Here is a 21,100-nt window from a genome sequence, read left to right on the forward strand (position 1 = left end):
GTTGCCTGCAAAGGTGAGCCGTGAAATATTATGTCGATGTGGTAACCAAACCGAAGGTACCATTTGTGAAGGAGAATCATCGCGCGCGCCGTTTGAGTTTCAGACTCTCCCACTCCGTCTATAAGTGTCTTTTGTCTTGTTCTTTTAGCTGTTGATTTAGATGAGAGACGACGAGTGTCAGGAAAAGGACATTTTATGTCCAGGTCGGGGGTGTGTATACGACGGTAGTTCCTGCCCTGATTTTGTCAGAAATCGGGAGAAATATGACCCCGGGAGGAAACCGGGAGAAGGCAATGAAATCGGGAGTCTCCCGCGAAAATCGGGAGGGTTGACAAGTATGAACGCGCTACTTTTATAATTCAGTAATCACACTACAGTTACTAACATTGCCCCGACACGCGTTACTTCGTTACTTACTAAAATCAGTCATAATCACACTGACAGACAAGAGGGTTTTCCGCCGCAGGTTTATATGTACGTAATCTGCGCGACTTGCGCGTCCACATCTCCACGTGCAGTGCTGCATAAACATGGCTGAGTCAGCGATAACTTTCGAGGGGTGGAGGTATGCCCATTATTTTGAGTTCGTCCGAATAATAGACAGGAATGTTACGGTGATGTGCAAACTGTGTCCAGGCCAGAAGCTGTTATCCACTGCTGTAAACACCACGTCAAACCTCAACAAACACCTGCAGAGAACACATGCTAAGGTGAAGCACACGCTATTTGTTGTTTGTTTATAGCACGTAGTCCGTTCTTCTTCTCTGTCTTCCGGTTGTTGCCTGTTTTGAATGACGAATACACACTACCGCCGCCTGCAAGGAGAGTTATTGCCACTCACGCATGCGCAGTTCGTACGTGCTCGGCGAGTAAAGTAACGAGTTACTTTATGGAGAAAGTAACGAAGTAGTGTAATAGATTACTTTAAAAAAAAAAAAGTATTATGTAATATATTACATTTTTTTAGTAACGACCCCATCTCTGCACCTGAGCTATAAGTGGTGATACATTAATGGTATAAGTGATAAGCTTTGTGGACAACAACTGTGTAGATTTGTTTGAGTGCCTGTGAAAGCCTCCATGTTATGTGTATCTATCCTACGTCTATATTCCATCTTTTCACGCTGTATCCATATGTTTGTTTGTACTTTCTCCCTCTCAAGGTATGATTTGGTCAGAATGCAAGGAGATCTGGACTGACGGGCCCAGAGAGTACATCATGCACCTGTGGAACGTCCTGGATTTTGGCATGTTGTCCATCTTTGTGGCCTCCTACACAGCACGCTTCATGGCGTTCGTGAAGGCGACCAAAGCCCAGCAGTATGTGGACCTGCACGTTCCAGACGAAGACATCAGCACCGCCTCTCTACCTGAGGAAGTCGCCTACTTTACTTTCGGTGAGCATTTATTCCAGGAATAAGATTAAAGGTTTTGAAAGTGTTTTGGAAGTTAGTTTTTTACGTTACCAATGTATCTGGTTTGGCGCACTTTTATTGTTTTCGTAGATCTTGTGACTGCCATTAATCATAACAGTAAAAATCATTTTTTAATCTGAAAGAATCATATCTTTTTCACAGGAAAAAGGCTACTTTGACACCACATAATGAAATGTGATTTATGAGTTTCTTGAATCATTGTTTTGGTAAATCTGTCATCTGATAAGGTGATTCAAAATAAGTACCTCAGACAATGATTCATATCTACCTTCCCTGCTCTCTTTTTCGAATGGTTTCTAGAATTTCATAATATTTTATTCGGTAAACTCATAGTTCAAGAAAATTATAAACTTTTACTTCACTTCCAGACCAAAAACAATTTATTAAAACCTGCTGCAGGTTACTGAGCTGTACTCTTCTTATGAGCTTACCAAGGTAACCTTCATCAGTGCTGTCATCTGGTGGTCTGACTCGGTCATGACACGTTAGTAAATAGATTTAAATCTTGTGTCAATTTTAAGTCCATCTGACTGCTGAGCTGTTCTCACTACTTCCCTTTATCTGCACTGTGCACACATTGTGTTACATTCATGTATTCTTTTTCATAGATTGTCAATGATTTAACAGTGATTTTTTTGTACTTTATTTTTCTCTGTCTATGTCCTTGCTTGATTTTTCCTTTATGTATCTACGGTAGTTCAATTATCCTCTCCATTTAAATGTCTGACTTTTCCTCTCTAGCTTCCATACCTATGTCCTTTATTCTCCTGTTGCACTTTTTTATCCTTTCTCTTTGCTGTCCATTTGTCTCATAATCTGGCCTTCCTTCTCCCTCATCCTCTTCCATCCTCACTTAATCCATCTCCTTAATGTACCCTTTCTCCCATCAAAGCACATGTTGTTAAAAATCAAGATTATGCTTTCTAAGAACGTGCATTTTGAAGCTGAACTTGCATACCAGATGCATCAGATTGTATTTAGTGTGAAATGTGAGCTAGATCAAATCCAAGGACCTATTTCCAATGTAACAAGTTTCCCTCAAAATCAGAGAATCACTCAACAATCCCGGTTGTATTATTGGGTAGCTTGTTCAGATGAAATGTTAACAGCTTTCTGCTGCTTGTCCTCCTTCTGTCTTCTCCTCCAGCCAGGAACAAGTGGCGCCCCTCAGACCCCCAGATCATCTCAGAAGGCCTGTACGCCATCGCTGTGGTTCTGAGTTTCTCACGCATCGCCTACATCCTGCCAGCCAACGAGAGCTTCGGCCCTCTGCAGATCTCACTCGGGCGCACAGTCAAAGATATCTTCAAGTTCATGGTCATCTTCATCATGGTGTTTGTGGCCTTTATGATCGGCATGTTCAACCTTTACTCGTACTACCTGGGAGCCAAGTACAATCCTGCCTTCACCACGTGAGTTATTTTGATATATGTATTCATTTAAGAAGGAAACATCCACATTCATTCCCATAAATCCATAATTTTCATCTGCAGTCCCTGGTAGGCTGGCTGCGGGAGTGTTTTGGCAAATGTGTGTGACTGTGTAATTAGATGATGGTTGTGTTTACATCCTCATGTCTGTATCATCTTTAACTATCTTACAAACATCTTAATTAACTTAGAAAAGGGAAACATATAGTGTAACTACATGATGGCCTCACTTTAATTGTTTTATACAAGAACTGTGTCTCATATACAGTCAATCAATATACAATCTTATTCAAAGTGTCTTCATTTGGTTTCCTTGCTAATGTAATTGCGAGATCAATAGAAATGGTCAGATTTGCTCCTTTCAGACTGTTTCCTGGGAGTATTGAATCCACAGAGATCGAACTTTAATCTCGCTTTGTGAAGGCAATTATTCTTTTGGTTAAATAGCTCCAATACGGTGATTGGGAATACTGGTGAGTTGTGTTTCTAGCTCACAGCTTTAACAAAGTAATGGGTAGAAAATGTAGCGTTTCCCCTGCAACATTCTTTGTTTCTTTTACCTTTGAAGAGAGATCTACTCTGCTCTAACTCCGACATGAAGAAGCAACCATTTCTAACTGTATCTTTTATAATAAGAGAGGCGGGAAGTGTTAGTGAAAAGTGTCAATGGGATAATCTGTCTGAGCTTTGGGAAAAATTAATCAATTTTGGTTTGGTTAAATGCCTAGTCTTTGATTAGAAACATCTTTATTTGACATCCTGTAATGAGGAAGCAAATCATCTTGGCCTATTGAGTTTTTAAAAATCCATTTCCTTTTAGATCGATATAGATGTTAATGAACCCAAAGAGCAAAAGGAGCTTTGGGACGCTGTGTCAAAGTTTTGATGCCAGTCCAAACTATTTGGTAAGTTTCTCTGAGAACTAAAGAGCTGGGCTACAGTCAGTGAACTTAATCGGATCTGAAACAGGATTTAACACGCCACCAAAGTCGTCGACAGTGATATGATGGAGCCCATTGTACCAAAAGACAAAAGTCGACCATCTGGCCTGACTGCTGACTAGTGTCAAAGGAAAGTTGATGATTGCCAAGGCCACAGTGAGCCCCATGGAGACAGTATCCGCGACCGGATGTCACTGGCTCAGGCTCATTCAAAGCAGTCACGTGTGGGAGATGCTAAGAGAAGTTCTGTAAAGCTCAACAAGATTTCATATTCTAACTGTTAACACAGACTTCATTCAGCACTTTAGTAGACCTTCCTGAATAGGGTCACATTTTTCCAAGTCTATCCTTATACAATGTTCACTTCCCATACAACATAATTATTGAGAGAACAAAATCCAGTCTGGAAAACTTCCAATGGAAAAGAGAGTATTCATAGCTCTCATTACTCCTAAATTACCTTCATTTTAATCAAATAGTCAATTTCACATTGAACTGAGGATTCACTATGTATCTATAGGCTGCAGTGCCATACAGCGCCTTGAATATGCTCTTTTACTTCTACTTTAACATTAACATCAGCAGCGAGAAATTCAAAGTTCGTTCTATGAATTTAACTGCTGCATGTTTACTGACAAGTTGTCGTGTCGTATATCAACCTGCTTGTAAAAAAACAAACCTATCCAAAATGTCACACAACACATCCATCTGAATATCACTGCCTCTCCCTTCTTCATTCATTTTAGCTTATCCTTGTTTCTTTGTTTTTCACATGAACTGCAGTGATGTGATGGATCATTCTCTGACACAGTCTGATGTATGTTGGAAAGCTTTCCATTTTTGGCTGCTGACAAAGTCTTTCAGCAGTTTATCATCATTCATCTCAAATTGAAAACCCTCTCGGAGGTGTCTCCCTTATCATTATTAGTCTTCTCAGAGGAAGACATCTACAGATTTAGACAGATGACATTACACAATTTTGGTTTAATCCAATAGAGCAAAGCATTGGTCTGTATTAACGTTGTCATACTGTTCTCTTTTTCACTTGTTCATGTTAATTAAGTTGTTACTCTAATATGTTAATCATCAAACGTTAGGGTTTATTATGGTAACACGTCCCCCACCATGTTAGAGCGATGGACAGATTCTCAACCAACTTGTACATTTAGTGGAGCATGATCATCATGCTGATTTGCATAATTTACATTACATGTATTTTATATCAGTGAAGAACACAAGTATGACTTGAATTCTTGTCCTCAGATAGTTTTGTATTAACAGGCTTTCCAACCATGACAAACCGCCTCCAGGAGTCAACATCTGTCTCCTCATAAGCATAAACCTTCTGCCGTTGGCTTGTTTGCTGTTTTTGGTTTGGAGTCCTCCCAGTAAACCTCACAGGAGTCTGATGCTTGCTTTATGACTGAGAACTGCCTTTTATAATGATTTACTGGTTCAGTTGTTTGTGTTTAATCTACGTTTCCCATCCACAATAGAACCAAACTAAATGATTAAATAAGATGGAGTCAAAATGACCAGGGAGCATTGCCATCGTTTTTATGTCTCTAGTTGTTTTGGAAAGCTTTGTAGTAAATGTGATGCCTTTTTCTTATCAGACATTCCCGGGCCTAACTGCTTGCCTGTCCATCTGTCTGCCTGCCCATTATTTGAATGTGGTTATGCACCTGCCTGTGCTGTGGTCTTTATGTCTCCTTCATACCGTGGCGTTTCTCTTTAGCATGCGAACAACTAAACTTAGTCTATAAACAGTGTTACATCTTGGAAACGAGAATGTGTAGTATATCACACTTACAGTTCATATGCTACATAAAAGTAGATGGGGTCAAAGACCAGATGCAATAAAAAAAATACAATTCTATATTATAGTCCTGCAGCCTCAGCTGTTTTATTTAAACGCACCAGATGTGTATCCTTACATATTCCATAACCTTGGAGGTATGTGACGCCTGGGAGCAATTTCCATGTTTATGAGCTGCTAAACATTTACCCCTAGATACAGAAAAATCTCTGGTCGTAAAAGGTGTTATTGGACTTCTACTGTGAGGACTCTTTACTTTGACCATGATCCTCTGCTGTGTATATACCAACACAGTCTCACAGCATTTCGTGTTATAATCACAAAATTAATCTATTGATTCGTGTTCACCAACACGATTTTGCCATTTTTTTCGTGTCACACAGAACGATTTTAAAAGCAATGTAAATGATAACAAATTAGAAGGAAAAACAGATAAAAAAATAAAAAAAATATATAGATTTCAGAATTCTGAGGCTCTGAGCCCCATTTATTTTCCTCGCGGACGGCAAAAAAACCTCCGACATTATACAATTTAAAATAAAAGGGATGGGGTTAGGCTTAGGGTAAGATATTGAGTAAGAAAATGTTTTTATGAACCACACAGCCTCTACTCAAGACCCGACCGGAAAAAAAGACGTGGTGCAGGGACAAATATACTACCAATAGAAATACATTGCTTTTAAATCGTTCTGTGTGACACGAAAAAATCGTGTTGGTGGACACGAATCAACAGATTAAATTAATTTCGTGATTATAACACGCCGTGTAAATGCCGTGAGACTGGGTTGCATATACAGTAGTTCCTCTGCTGGGCGGCAGCACAGGGATCTTAAGCTGTGAGTTCTGCTCGGCTGCCCACATTGAGCCAGGGATCCAGGAAACCTGATGAGCGGACAGACAGAGCATGAGACGGAGTTAACTTACAGAAAGACAGTAAGAAACAGAGATTAATGGCGTTGAAATAGAAAATCAGACAGATTGTGATCACAACCCGAGAATCAGACAAAATGAAAACTTGTCAAAAAGTAAAAGGACATGTACAGAAAAGACCCCAGGCCCGGCATAAGAAGTGCCTTATCTTCTTCATCACACAGTCATTTCCATCATGAATTCAGCTTTGTACGTTGTCCCCTTATCACTTCTGCTCTCTGCTTCAGAACTCCACATCAAGGCTGGTTTCAAAAATCAGCATTAGAACAGCTGTTACAAAAATTATATCAAATATAGCCTATTTATAGTCATACAACCTTGGCTGCATTCTTTGTCAGAGTAGTTTTTTAGGCAAGAACATGTCCCTGCATCTAAATGAGCCACGCTGGTGTTCCTCTGACAGTTTTTCAATTTGTTTACTGAGCTGCATAGAGACAGAGATGGTTCGAGCATGACCGAAAGCCCCTCAGATTGTGTTGTTGTTGTGAGTCTGGCCAGCAGGGGTCAGTGTGGCTCTAAAGCCAGACCTGTCTGTAAAGTGGTTACAGAGCAAAAGACTTGACTGAACCTTGATGAGAGGCGGTATCGCATTTATTTTCATTTCGTTTTTGTGTAAATGTAGTCAACCCTCTTGTCCAATAAGTGTGTGGGAAAGTCTGTGCACTGTGATGCAATTGTGTGTCCCTGTTTGGTTTATGCATGTTTATTTTTACGTTACACTCATTTAATTTGTAGGAGTGACATTGTTCAAAATAGCTATTGAGAATAGTATTGCCTGCTGTATGATGTACATAAATTGGGAATTTGCAGAAGCCGAATCTCCAGTCCATCGATTTTTTTCTCCAAACATTAGCCTGTGTGGCTGTAAGTGTGTGTGCTTGTGCTGAGTTCTGTGTGTGTGTGTGTGTGTCTGTGTGTGTGGGCTGTGTGACTTTAACTATCTGACAGGGCATGTTTTATGGAGGACAGAAGAAAGGGCTGATATTATGGCTCTCATAGAGGAGGATGAGGAGGGAGCCAGGTGTAGGAATTAATGATAGCCTAGGAGGAGCCACTCGGGCTGATGGACCGAGGGAGAGATGTGAGGGGACGGGGACGGGGGGGGGGTACGGTGAAGGATCGAGGAAGAGGATAGAACTCCCTCTCTCATACTTAGGCTCGCTCACACAAGATATAACTCGCACACATATACACATACTTGCACAGCTGGATGGGGCTTAATGAAGACTGAGCAGTAATAGCCACACAAACCCAATCCCCAGGGCGCAAAGACTCAGACAGCTCTCTGACTCACACACTTTAAAAAAAGCAACACACGCCACATGGCCTTTGTTGAGTGCCCACGCATTAACGTGCAAACACACTTAAGCAGTGACACAGACAAGGGGCACACACGTACGCACATCCTTTGTCCCACTGTTTGTTCTTGCATAAGCTCTAACAGATGCTCGGGTAGACGTACAAAACATTTATGTACAGATCAATTTTCACACGCTTATCAGGGTTTTCATTTGGACAGAAGTGGACCTGTCTATGTTTAGGCCAACAATGCATGACAACATCGCCCAGAGAGACAGATGGAGAGGGAGAGGACAGGGGAGAAAATAAGGATAGTTAAAATAAAAAGCTGTGTTTTGAAATAGTCAGTGGTAGAAGCTGGGCAGATTTTGGGGCAGAGAAAAAAGAAAAAGACATAGTGGGGTGTCAAGGACCTTGAGAAAATGTAGGTGAAGTGAAACCGGACATAATACTAAATAAATGTAGTACAATCAAAGGAACAGCTACAAGCACTGCAATAGCAAGTAAGGAAGATAAAGTCAATCGGGATTATAGGAGGATGGAGGGAATGAGGGAGGAAAAGAGGACCACAGGGAGCGATGTGTTTATGCAGGGGAGGGTGTTTCTGGTTCAGGTGTTTGTTCAGGCAAAATATGGGAGACCAGCCAGAATGCAGAGACAAAGAAGGGAGAAAGGAAGGAGAGAGGATGATGAGAGAAGGTCAGGCAGACTTAGGCTCAGCACAGATTTAGACTGCACACATTTTACATGTAACCATTTGAAAGATGGTAGGAATTAGCAAATAACTCTGATAATGTGTCAAGTATGCATAATCCGTGAGTTGTGTTCTTTCCAGCTGTTAATTATGTTTCCTCTTAACTGCTGTCTATGTTTTATTTTATGTTATTTTGGTTGAAGTTGTTAGAGAAATTAAGATGTTTTCTTGGCACTAATACATTCATGTTTGTGATTTGAAAGACACGATTTGAGCACTGAGACAATGCTGGGTAGACAGTAGGTATATCAGGTTCAAGCCAAGGACAACGCAGTGTAATGCAATGTGAATGGAGAGAGACAGAGAGAGAACAGTGATGCTAATACAGACCAAAGAGGAGAGGATAAATGATGGGCCACAGGAATGCAGCGATGAAGATTCAGACTTAAATATGAAGTTAAAGTGGAAGCGAAGACTGAGAGGAAGATTACAAAACAAAGAGTGTGTGTTGTTGAGTCTAAAGTGACGGATAGAGTAACTCAAAGTGAACAAAGGAGAGAATTCATTAGCTCTGAAGGTGTCGGGCTCAGCCTTTTCCAGTCAGGCACATCTGAATGTCAAAATGAGGAGAGGAGGCACAATTACAATCAAGGCGAGACAGATGGAGATAAGAGCAGATAACAGGGGGAAAGTGCATTCATTTACTGTCACCAATATGGGCTCAGTGCTTGGACAGTAGCTTCAGGATTTGTGCCATTTTTCAGTATTTTTCAATACATCATTTCATTATCATGACAAATGTCAAGCATTCAATTTCCTGCTAAATCTTGCTACAGTAACGCCAGCTCTGCCAGATTTAGCACTCTTTCTTCCCCTGGCTCAGAGTAGATTGTTTTAATTTGGTTTTAAGATACGATAATCTGTTGATTATATTTTGTTTTCTTATTCTGAATCATCAGCTTCAGTATCTAAACTCAAATCAAATATCTTTAATGGAAAGCAAGTACAATATGGATCCATTCAATTCCTATGAAAATAAAGTAATAATATTTGTGGAGCACCTTTGTTGCCAAATGGTTGCAGCACAAGGTTTTGGACTAAGCACTTATTTAAGAATACATACGTTTTGGCCTTACTGTATATGCTGTAGTGTAGCGGTTTTCAAAGTGTGAGGCCGGCAGAAAACGTGTGGCTGTCTGTGGAGACCGAGTCCCCTGCCTCTCCACCTACCTGTGTGAGTGCGGGTTTTCCGCATTGACTTTGATCAAAAGCAAGTACCGGTCAAGGCTGCAGCCAGAGGATGATCTGGGTTTATTCCTGTCCACATTGCATCCCCGCATCATCCGCCTGTGCGCATCAAAGACGCAGACTCATTGTTCCCACTAAAGTAGGGGTGAGTGTAATAAGGAGGCAAAGTTGACGTTCAGTGTGTTGCCAGGAGCATATAATGATTTATCCACGGTGTTGAAAATGTTAAAAATGTTTTAAAAAAATGTTTAAAACATAAAGATAACATTTTTTTTTAAAGTTATTGTTTAATGTTTTAAGGAGATGACACTACTCAGCCAATCAAATGGGTGCAGTCAGTGAGTCAGCACGATAGATTCAAACACACAGAGACGAGACAAGAAGAGAGAAACCGTCGGAGTAACTTAAAATGGCGTGCTCAAAAAAGAGAAAGGTAGACAGCGAAAACAGAGCATTTAATGACATGTTCTCTCACTGGACCTCTTTGAAATGCAATTGAATCACCCTGCATTATAGCAACAACAACAACAATAATAGCAATACTGATTGGGAGGGGGGGCGCGGCTGTACTGCTATACTGTGGAACTCACACTACTTTATCAAGTAGAACAATCCTAGCCAAGCTGTATTTTGGACCACTGCTGTTGTTGGCCTGTCCCCCCCCCTCACATCTGCTTTTCTTCAGGGCCTCAGTGTGACTGGCTGATATCACACATAATAGTATCCAAAAAGAAAAAATCACAACTTTAACTTTAAAAGATTGAAGACAAGAGACTCGCATAGAATAAAGACAGACTGACACCGCGGAGCAGGCAACTTAAAAAAAGTTGATGACGTGCATGATTTAGTATCAAAACACTCCTAATTACTCCTCTTGTGCAGTTGTATTCCCTGCTTAATAAGATTTCTCTCACAACTTGCCTAAAGACACACACCAAAACAGCCTCCTTTTACATCTCTCTCTTTTACCGCCTCCTTATGTGTCCCGCTGCCTGTCACATTAAAATGCACACACTCATAAACACGCCCGCCTTAAGACACACACATTGGATTTCAACTTTTTTCCTTCTCCCTCTTTTGTTTCTCTATCACACACACACACACACACACACACACACACACACACACACACACACACACACACACACACACACACACACACACACACACAAGTTTAAAATGAAATAATCTCATGCTTACATTGTAAAAGAAATCTCCCATTATCCAGTGCATCCAGTATCTCATTCATCTCACTTACAGGTTATTGCATAATACAAACATGTCCAGTACCTAGGCTCACATTAGCAAAAGACAAATTAAAATTAATCAATGTTTCTGATCTCCAAGGATGAGTTTTACATTTTGTATAATTGCACTCCCTCCCCGAGAGGCCTCTCAAACACATTTAGGTGAATGAAATAAGCCGAAAACAAGGTGAGCAAAAACAAATGATGGTGCAAAACAGCGCCGGCTGCTCATACATCAGCATTATCCAGAGGGGAGGAAGACCTTCTGTTTCCAAATGGAATAGTTCATCTGGAAAAACAGATATCTCTTTCTTTTCGTAAATCATGGATCTTTTTTTGCTCTATAAGAACATAGTTGACTTTGCTGGTGCTGTAAAGAGAGTTAACTTGAATTAAAGCTGCTAACACATAAAACAAATGTTGAATTATTATAATACTTCGGATCTGCCAAAGCCACCAGATGAACAGTGGGTATAAATAGCCAGCGGAGTGGTGAGTGTATAATTTTAATTGTGTGTCAGCGTTGGTCCCTGCCAGTGTCTGGTTTAATGGAACATTAATGTTGCCTGGAACCAAGCCCTCCATCATTATCTACTCTCACTTCTTTTTTTTGTGAACATAAAAATGTAAATTGGGTGGGCACTCATACGGGTAGGAAGGAGAGCTGGGAGACAGAATGATTTGATTTAAAAGATAATTTGGATAGATGGTAATAGAGACCAGATAATTTCCCCCCCTTTTTGTTTTGTTTCATTTTTCAAGGCCACAGGAAATCAAATGTATCTTTTAAGAGAGGCTTCAGATAAGAGACAAGACATTATTTAAGGAAGGAAGGCTCAAAATAACAGCTTTTCAAGGCAAGGCAACCAAAACCCCCACCCTCAGCTCTCCTGATTGCATGACAGGCTGCTGGATGTGTGTGATGTGAATATTGAGTGAGGAAACGGTATTGTTGATATCAGCTTTTGGTCGCTGCTAGTTTCTCAGCAATGGTCTGTCGCCTGGACCATTTTTAAGAACAACAAAAAGAAGAACTACTATTAACACTTGTGAATGTGTTCCTGTGTGAACAAGCCTCCAGTGTTGAAAGTCACTGTAATGTGCATGCCTCTGCATCCATTTTAACATGATGAGGTGGTTTCTTAACAACTGTCATTCTAGTTCGGAAAATAAATGTTAAAAATATCAGTTTAAAACACTTGTTGGAGCAGTTAATTGAATGCCTTGTTGTACTTATTTATATATATATTTCTTTGTATATCTTACTCTGGAAAACTGGCTCATGTACTTGCTTTCAGCAAAGTGCGGGTTCAGGGATAATAGGGATGAGGGCCGTTCATCTTGGTGTCGGGAGTTTGAGTGTTGAGTTGTTTCAATATACATGACCCTCATAGTAAGACAATGATTGGGAACATAACGTTTCAAGGCTTTTGAGTCTGATGGTAAAATCAGCGGTTCCCAACCTGTGGGCCGTGGCCCCCTAATGGGCCGCGAACACATTGCAAGTGGACCGCCAAATAATTTGCAAAACATTATGATTTGTGTGGAAACATTCCATTATTAAAGTTCTTTTTTTTATTTGAACCTCTTTTCCTTTCCCTTTCTTGATCCTCTTTAGCAAAGGTCATTACAGTCCTTGACAGCGGTCTGTTCTACTGGATTAAAAACGTGTCACATATTCTGAATTGACCAATCAAAACTTTATGTAGCCTCCGTATTGTTTATGGTTGAATGTGGGCCGCGAAAAAAATGTAGATTCTAAAGTGGGCCCTGAGTTGAAAAAGGTTGGGAACCACTGGTCTAAATAGTTACTGATTTATAGTAGAAAGTTAACTTTTTGTATGTTCAACATTCAGCAAATGTTCAAAGCTCTGGGTATAACCCCATGTATCCAAAGTGGGCATACTATCTTGCTACTTTAATACTTTCATATTATAAGGTGAGCAGATTTTCTAAATGAAGAACATGGAGATGTCCTTTTCATGGGAGAATATGTGTTCGAGGGTTGAAAGCAGTTATACATGGTACGTACAGACCGTTAATCATGCCACTCAGCTGAAGTTCAGGGACGCACAGAGAATACTGTCTGCAGGTAAAGCAAGGCCAGCGCGATGCAGGGAGTCAAGTGTTTCTAAAGAGCAACAAGAATGAATCAGGTTGTTCTATTCTAAATCTGGTGGGAAGAAAAGGCAGCTAATGGGTTTTCATTATCAAAGTAATAATTACATAGTTTGACCTGTGTGTGCGTAGTTGGGAAAAGCATTGAATGATTTTTTTAGAAAGCAATGCATTTTTCAAGTACATGTGTATAAAGGCACCGCATATTTTTGGATGCTCTGCAGCTGACACACAAACAGGTCTAGTCTAAAACGTTAAAGAGTGTGTTTGGCTTTCTGCCTGAAAGGTTAAAGCTGAAGTAACAAGAATCATTTCTGTTTTCATGTGTTTTTGTAAGGAGGTGAGGGTCTGTACCTAGTGTGTGTTGTGTCTTTTTTGCATGTGAGGTTGTATTTCTCGCTGCACCTTCACCCAGCTCTCTGCCTGTCAATGCTGTTTCTCTTTGAAAGAAGTTAAGTTGAAAGACACACACCAACTCACACCAGGAGCCTATAGATGTTCGCTCCCCACAGCCTCCTTCCATCTCCAGCCCCTTAAGCAATCCACCCAGGCGGATTCTTCCTCCCTACTAAGCCACCCCGCTGTCATTTCAGGCCCATGCCTTCCACTCATGGAATATTTAAAGACAGACATGTACCTGAATGTCAATGTTGACAGGTCTTCCAGCTTTATGTAGTTTCACCTTGGGTCGGTGTCAGGCTGAGCAGTGACTTTACTGTTGTCCTCCAGGGAGACTTCATTTTCTAAATGAAACAACATTTTTCAGAGTTTTATTCTCATATGTAATTGCCAGGAGGAAAAGAAAAAAAACATGTAAATGTATGCAACATTTTTAAAGGTGGGGTAGGTAAGTTTGAGAAACCGGCTCGAGATACACTTTGTGTTATATTCCATGGAAGGCTCTTAACATCCCGATAGCAATGATTATCTGAAGTGCTTTGACAAAAAATCCATAAGAAAAATGTCATCTGTGGAAGCCGTAGCGCTGTAAAAAGCACGACCAATCATTTTAGCCGACCCGGCTAAAATAACTGGATGGCCTACCTGCCTGTCAGCCTTCCATCTGTGCACAAACTCAGCTCGTGCCCTCATTGGTCATGTGCGCGTTCGTGTGTGTTGGAGGAGGGGCTCTGTAAGGAAGTGGCAGATTTTTTCCGGCTGTGTATTTTCAAATTCTAGCGCCCTCGAGCTGGTTTCTCCAAAATTACCTACCCCACCTTTAATGTCTTATTATGAATGAGTTTCATGGGTTGAAATCTGTCTCCATTCATCTTTTACTCCCAAAAAGGACTTTTCACAATTGACATTAAGGTTTACATGGATAAATTAAGTACCAGAAATACCAACATGTTTTGTTTTTCCATTAACAGCGGTGACATTCTAGTTCAACACGAGACAAGGCTACATGCTTAATGAACTAACCTCTTTAAACCAAATGGTGTCTTAAATAATGAAGTCGAGTCATTTCCTATCTTTTCAGATTTCAAGTCAACCATGTCTCTGTGTGTTTGTGTGTAAGAGGGATAAAAGGGATAATGTGTTCAAATTGGACATGACTCATCAGCTATTTCATCAGTGCTACCCCATAAACTGCACCACAATAAAAGGCTTTTTGTGTTTGTGTATGTTCATGTGTCTGACTGAGAGAGCAATTAACCGCTAACACGTGGGCTTTTATGTGTATTTATTCACTGTCATGTTCTATGTTGTTTCTGCCACATCTTTCTCTCTCTTACGTTGCAGGGTGGAGGAGAGTTTTAAGACTCTTTTCTGGTCGATTTTCGGGCTGTCTGAAGTGATCTCAGTGGTTCTGAAGTACGATCACAAGTTCATAGAGAACATCGGCTACGTGCTGTACGGAGTCTACAATGTGACGATGGTGGTCGTCCTTCTCAACATGCTCATTGCTATGATCAACAACTCCTACCAGGAGATAGAGGTACATAAATAAGATGGTTAGTCGATTCGGAAAGGGTATGATGTTGTCAACAAGTCAATACGAATCATTGTATGATCACCTCTGAGCCTGCAGGAGAATTAGAGAGTGAGTGGAAATACCACCATCCTTACAGAATCAATACACTGAAAACCAAAAAAGGCACAGAATACAAAATGAAAGCTGGAGCCACACTGGGAGGTAGTCACAACAAAACTGAATCATCTAACAACTAGAAGTAATAAATAGGTCACTTTTTCTACAATCTGGTGTGTTCCTGTAAGTCTTCAAAAGCTCTGCTCATTTCTAATACTGTCTCTGTCTCTGCAGGAGGATGCTGACGTGGAGTGGAAGTTTGCCCGAGCAAAGTTGTGGATCTCCTACTTTGACGAGGGCCGAACGCTGCCCGCTCCCTTCAACCTGGTCCCCAGCCCAAAGTCTTTCTACTACATGGTCCTTCGCATCAAGTCCTGCCTGATACACCTCTGCAAGGCCAACAGCCGTCGCCATAACAACGAGCTGGAGCTGGGCATGCTCAACTCCCAGGCTAAGGTCAGTCCGCTGTTTGATTCCTCATCTCATGACGGATTGCAGAAAGAAACCCAATAATATTTTGAATACATTTCCCAATATGACAGGGAACAACTGATGGGTTGAGACTATATTCCAAAATGTGATAACTAATGATTTTCCAAATGAAGTCGCTGTGGTAACTTAATGATAGTGTTTTTCTTCATGTCATTATTATTATCTCTCTAAGTGCTTTGAGTCAACTATTCCTCCGTTTCTGAGGAAGTGTTGTGGGAGCCAATAATTACAAGCCAATTACAACATTTTACTTTTTAATTCTTGCCAGTTTACACAGAATAAGAAAGTTAGAATCAGCACACTGACATACTGATTACCAGGAGGGTTATTCCCCTCCAGATATTCCTCTTGTGCAGGCTCTTTCCTAGTTTAATGTTATCATTTTAACTCCATGAGGATTCAGTTAAAGAACTGCTGTAATTAGAAAAGGGGCAAAGGATAAGACCCAGGAGATAAACGACATTCCCACTGCATGCAACTTTCATGTTCACACGTCCTACAGTACCTCTCAAGGATGGTCCATCGAAAATAAAATTCCTTTAATTAAAAGAAAGTATTGCGTGAAGAAAATAGCATAGGCCATTTAGCACAAAATCAATCTTGGCACTGGCCTTGTCCGCAGGCATTTCCTCTGTCTAATTCCCCGGCTCATATGGCTCGCTCCATCGCCTCGGCTGAGCTATTAGCCAGGCCATTGGCTCTGCCTGCGTCTCCTCAAAAGCCTGGGCAGGTTCCGTATGGGGACAAGATGGGTTACACCCCACTGCCTCTGAGCTCCTGAAGTTCTCTGCAGCTCTGACAGTTTAACTGCAGAGCCAAGCAGGTGCGGCGAGCAATCGATACATAAGCTCACAGTGCAGCGAAGAGAATGTCAAGAGAGATCTGGAGAAGACAGCATGGTCTTTCTAAATCAGTAATTATTTCCTCTTAGTGTTTCGGTCCATGTTTATTTATCATGTGGAATACCCACTGTTTGTGAAGATTAATACATCTAATTAAAGCTAATATAAAAGCTAATTTTCTTATTTTCAAAGCAGCATATGTTCAGAAAAATAACCAAGTCATGGTTTGTGAAATACAAAAGAGGCTCTGACTCAGCCTGTGGTTATATCGTTTTTAATTAACATTGGTATGTTAGTTTGATAATAAATCAGTTGTCCACGTTTGTTCAATTAATATTAGTGTGTGTGTGTGTGTGTGTGTGTGTGTGTGTGTGTGTGTGTGTGTGTGTGTGTGTGTGTGTGTGTGTGTGTGTGTGTGTGTGTGTGTGTGTGTGTGTGTGTGTGTGTGTGTGTGTGACAGAAACCAGTAAGTATGCATGTACCTGTGTGTCTTTGCTTGTATGCAATAGTGGCATGCTCAAGCAGTTTAGTGAATGTGTCTTTCGTACATTTACTGTAGTTAATATCTTGCCAAAGGCAAATTAATAGAATTTCAGTTGAACGGAGGCAGCAGGTTATTGAGAGTGACTACATTTATTCTCTGCGCCGCACAAAGACATTTAAGCTTTTAGATTGGGCTTTGGTGAACTTGTGGATGAATGGTGTGTTGCTAAAATTCATATTAAGTTGAAACAGTACTTGCCATCTGGTTGTGTGGTATAATAAACCGTGACTAGATACAATTGTTCATTTGAATCCCTCTTTGTCGTAAATAGTTGCTCTCTGTTAATTTGTGTTCTTTCAGAGGGCACAAGATGAGTTTCCCTGCAAAATGAGAAATATGAGTAAATAAAACAAATAATAGGGTCTGTCCTTTAGGTGACTCCATTCACCTCCTCCCTCCCTGACTCTCTGGACCCCCGCAGTTTTCCTACAGAGCAAACAGGGCCACAGATATCGCCCTCACCCTCCACACTGCCCTCTCCCATTTGGACCAGAGGAACACATATGTGAGAATGCTGTTCATTGATTACAGTTCAGCTTTCAACACCATTGTGCCCTCCAAGCTCGTCACCAAGCTCAGGGACCTCGGTTTCAGAAGCGCCCTCTGTGATTCGATCCTGGACTTCCTCTCGGGCAGACCCTAAGTAGTGCGGGTGGGAAACATCACATCCTCCACCCTGATTCTCAACACCGGAGCCCCTCAGGGCTGTGTGCTCAGCCCTCTCCTCTATTCCCTGTTCACACACGACTGCGTGGCCACTGACGGCGAAAAGATGGGGTTCAGAGAGGAAGTCAGAACCCGGATATCTTGATGCCAGGATAACAACCTCCATCTCAACCTGTAGAGTTTCAGAGTATCCTGACCGATGACATCACGGCCTGGTGTGGCAGTTGCACCGCCCTCAAACGTAAGACTCTACAGATGGTGGTAAAAACGGCACAGCACATCACCAGGACGGAGCTGCCATCAACCTCTACACCCAGCAGCTCAGAAAGAAGGCACGCAAGATTACAAAAGACCCCCATCACCCAAGCAACAAATTGTTCTGTCTGCTGCCGTCTGGCAGGCGGTATCGCAGCATCGGGACAAAGCCCACCAGAGTCAGGGACAGTTTCATCCCACAGGCCATCAGATTCCTGAGCTTGCACTATTTTTATTGGGTTTTTTTTATTTATTTTTTTTATGTCTTGTATATATTTATATTGCATTGTTGAGAAACCTGTGACCCAAGTTTTTCATTACACAATGTCACTGTAGTTGTGTATATGACATTAAACCTTTGAAATCTTATAAATGGCAAATATTCCACATTACTGATTCTCTGTACATAGTGTGGGTTGATAGAGATCTTATAGCATAAACTTCTGTCAAATTTAAGAATACATCTGTTTTTGATTAAGTTCAAACACATTTCATGTTTTTTACATATACCGTATGTCGTATATTCATAATTTTAAACAATTCTGTTGCTTTAATATTAAGAATTATGTAATTAGCGTTAGCTTAAACTGTAAAGCTTTCATATAATCCAGCTATTAAGTTGACATAGGGTCATGCCTCAGCAGCTTTGGAGCATTTTTAGTCGCAGCTGGTTGCGTGTGACCACACTTAAGTTAAAACTCATTTTGACACTGCAGCGCTGAAGTAACACACAAGCTACAGAGCAAGGTCATGGACGTGAAAGGCATTTAGAAATGAGTTAACAGAGTTTTACCCTGTCAAGTGATTTTCTTTGAAGACATCTGTGAGCACTAGGCACAAACACTCGTGGCGTCTTTGTTTTGGCAATGTGTTGCCTTTTCTGATACGCTTTTCAAATGCTTTCATTGTAAAACATAATTCAACCCTGAAATGTGACATTGAGACTAGACCTTTGTCTGTGTCTCCCCTTTGCAACAGGATGAACCCCTCAGGACTTATCCCCGCCCCGGAGAAGAGTTCATCTCCAGAAAATCTGGAAAACACCCGACCAGATATGAGGTAAAATAGGGATGGAAGTATATGTGGAGCAAAGTTTGGGAGGAAGGAAGTCAGGAGGTCTGAGTAATTAACGAGGAGAATAGACAAATGAAAGGATAAAAGGATGACAGGAGGAGAGATGAAGCAAGAACATTTGATTGGTGGAAGAGGTTAGGAGAAACTCAGATTGAAGACATAGGTAAGGATAAGTGAGAGAGTTAGGGAGACAAAAGGGAGGAAATCATATTATAAGAGTAGACAAAACACATCAACTGAAAGGAAGGAAACAAATGATAAAGAGTGAAGGAGAGGCAAAGAGAAACAGAGATCAATGTAGCAAGGCTGAAAAAGCCTCTAATGAGCTGTTTGAGGGAGATGGAAAGCAAGCACTCCAAGTATCACACTGAGGAGGGAAGACATGCTCTCCTCCTGAGTCTGCCCTTCATCTTTTCCCTCAGGGAAATCGAACTTCCTTCACTGGTCCACTGTTCCTCTTTTTTCAACATCCATCAGACAATTACACAAGATCACACACACGCCAAGCATCCTGGTGCCACTTTATCAGACGTTTGTATTTGTAGTGAAATGTACAGACTTATATCCTAGTGCCTACTTGTGGAGATGGACTGCTTGAGGAGCTACAGACTTTGGCTACAGATCAATAATCCCCATTTCACAGAGTCTCCAACAAAGAGCTGTTCTCTACCACTGTCTGCATGACCTTTTGAGTGTGTACTTAGGCATGTTTCTTCATCATCCCATCACCTGCTCTCTATGTATGATGTTCTCTTTTCCTCTCCTCTGCTTAGAATATCATGAAGCGCCTGATTAAGCGCTTTGTGCTGAAGGCTCAAGTGGACAGAGAGAACGACGAAGTGAATGAAGGTAAAATGTGCTCTTCATTAAGGCCCTTTCACATCGTGTCATTATTTGCTGAGGGCATGTGTGCGCTTCAGACGTGAGGGACAAGTGTCAAAGTCAACTTTATTGTCAATCTTTCAATTTGTGTGCAGATTGAAATACCGTTGCCCACAATCCCGAATACAATACCAAAGTTATATAAAAATATGTTTTTGTTATTGTATTCGGTGGTGGTAGGGGTTGTGTGTGTGTGTGTGTGTGTGTGTGTGTGTGTGTGTGTGTGTGTGTGTGTGTGTGTGTGTGTGTGTGTGTGTGTGTGTGTGAGGTCTATTGTACATCATTGTATTCTGTTTAGTATATGTCTGCACATGCTCACACGTGGAAGCTACAGCACAGTTCTATGTTTTTTTCAACTTGCGTTCAGGTCTGTATTTGCTCACACTGTTGTGTCCGTGTGTGACTGTGTTGTAGGCGAGCTGAAGGAGATCAAACAAGACATTTCCAGCCTCCGTTATGAGCTCCTGGAGGAGAAGTCCGACGCCGCCGGAGAGCTGGCTCTGCTCATCCAACAACTTGGCGACAAGTTTGGCCAGAACACCATGAGACACTGACAGGTCTCGCGGGAAGGAGAAAGAGAGGCAAGGAGGGGGGGAGATGTGAAAACAGGGGCAGAGAGCAAGGTCGGCGAAGGTATTTTAAGAACACGACAGGGAAGAAAGAGGAAGGAAAGCATAAGAGATAAATAAAAAACCGGGCATGATGAGAAATGTTGCTAACTGAAAGCAATCGGCAAGGGTTTTGTATATGCAACGACCAATTAGGGAGGAATGTGAAAAAGAAGATGGATGCAACTGCGAGTGAGGTGAAAGGGTCAAAGGTGAAGTGAACTCGGTCAGAGGTGGGATGTGTTGACGGTTCAATTCTAATTAAAAACAGCAACTACAGGAAGTGAGAGAGGAGGAGAAGACAGAGGCATGCAGGATGCGGGGGGGGGTAGAGGGAGGCGAATAAGGAGGAAAGCACAAGCACTATGAGATATGAAGAAGCACCACAGGGCAGAAGACTGAGGCAGCGCCCCATCCACTGCCAAGAGATATCAGCACATCACCAACTCTGAGGGAAGAGAAGGGGTGAGAGAGGGAGAGAGCTGGAGGGTGAGTGGCTACAAGAAAGTAGGATCTGGGGAAGTGCCACTCTCACTTGTTCTC

At 41.4% G+C, this 21,100-nt stretch overlaps 1 protein-coding gene across 1 annotated transcript in view; it reads left to right on the plus strand.

The window, feature by feature from the left end:
* The window catches only part of LOC104950260 (short transient receptor potential channel 7), a 39,470-nt gene extending 18,614 nt beyond the window's left edge, over positions 1-20,856 (plus strand). The window contains exons 5-11 of the mRNA XM_010776750.1: positions 1,164-1,397; positions 2,584-2,848; positions 14,906-15,101; positions 15,429-15,650; positions 18,972-19,052; positions 19,841-19,916; positions 20,364-20,856. Of these exons, the coding sequence (XP_010775052.1) occupies positions 1,164-1,397; positions 2,584-2,848; positions 14,906-15,101; positions 15,429-15,650; positions 18,972-19,052; positions 19,841-19,916; positions 20,364-20,503 (1,214 nt within the window). The 3' untranslated portion in view covers positions 20,504-20,856. The remainder of the gene's footprint in view (positions 1-1,163; positions 1,398-2,583; positions 2,849-14,905; positions 15,102-15,428; positions 15,651-18,971; positions 19,053-19,840; positions 19,917-20,363) is intronic.
* The last annotated feature ends 244 nt before the right edge of the window (positions 20,857-21,100 follow it).

The sequence above is a fragment of the Notothenia coriiceps genome, unplaced genomic scaffold (assembly GCF_000735185.1).
Source record: "Notothenia coriiceps isolate Sejong01 unplaced genomic scaffold, NC01 NC01_scaffold00017321, whole genome shotgun sequence".
In the NCBI taxonomy this organism is placed as follows: domain Eukaryota; kingdom Metazoa; phylum Chordata; class Actinopteri; order Perciformes; family Nototheniidae; genus Notothenia; species Notothenia coriiceps.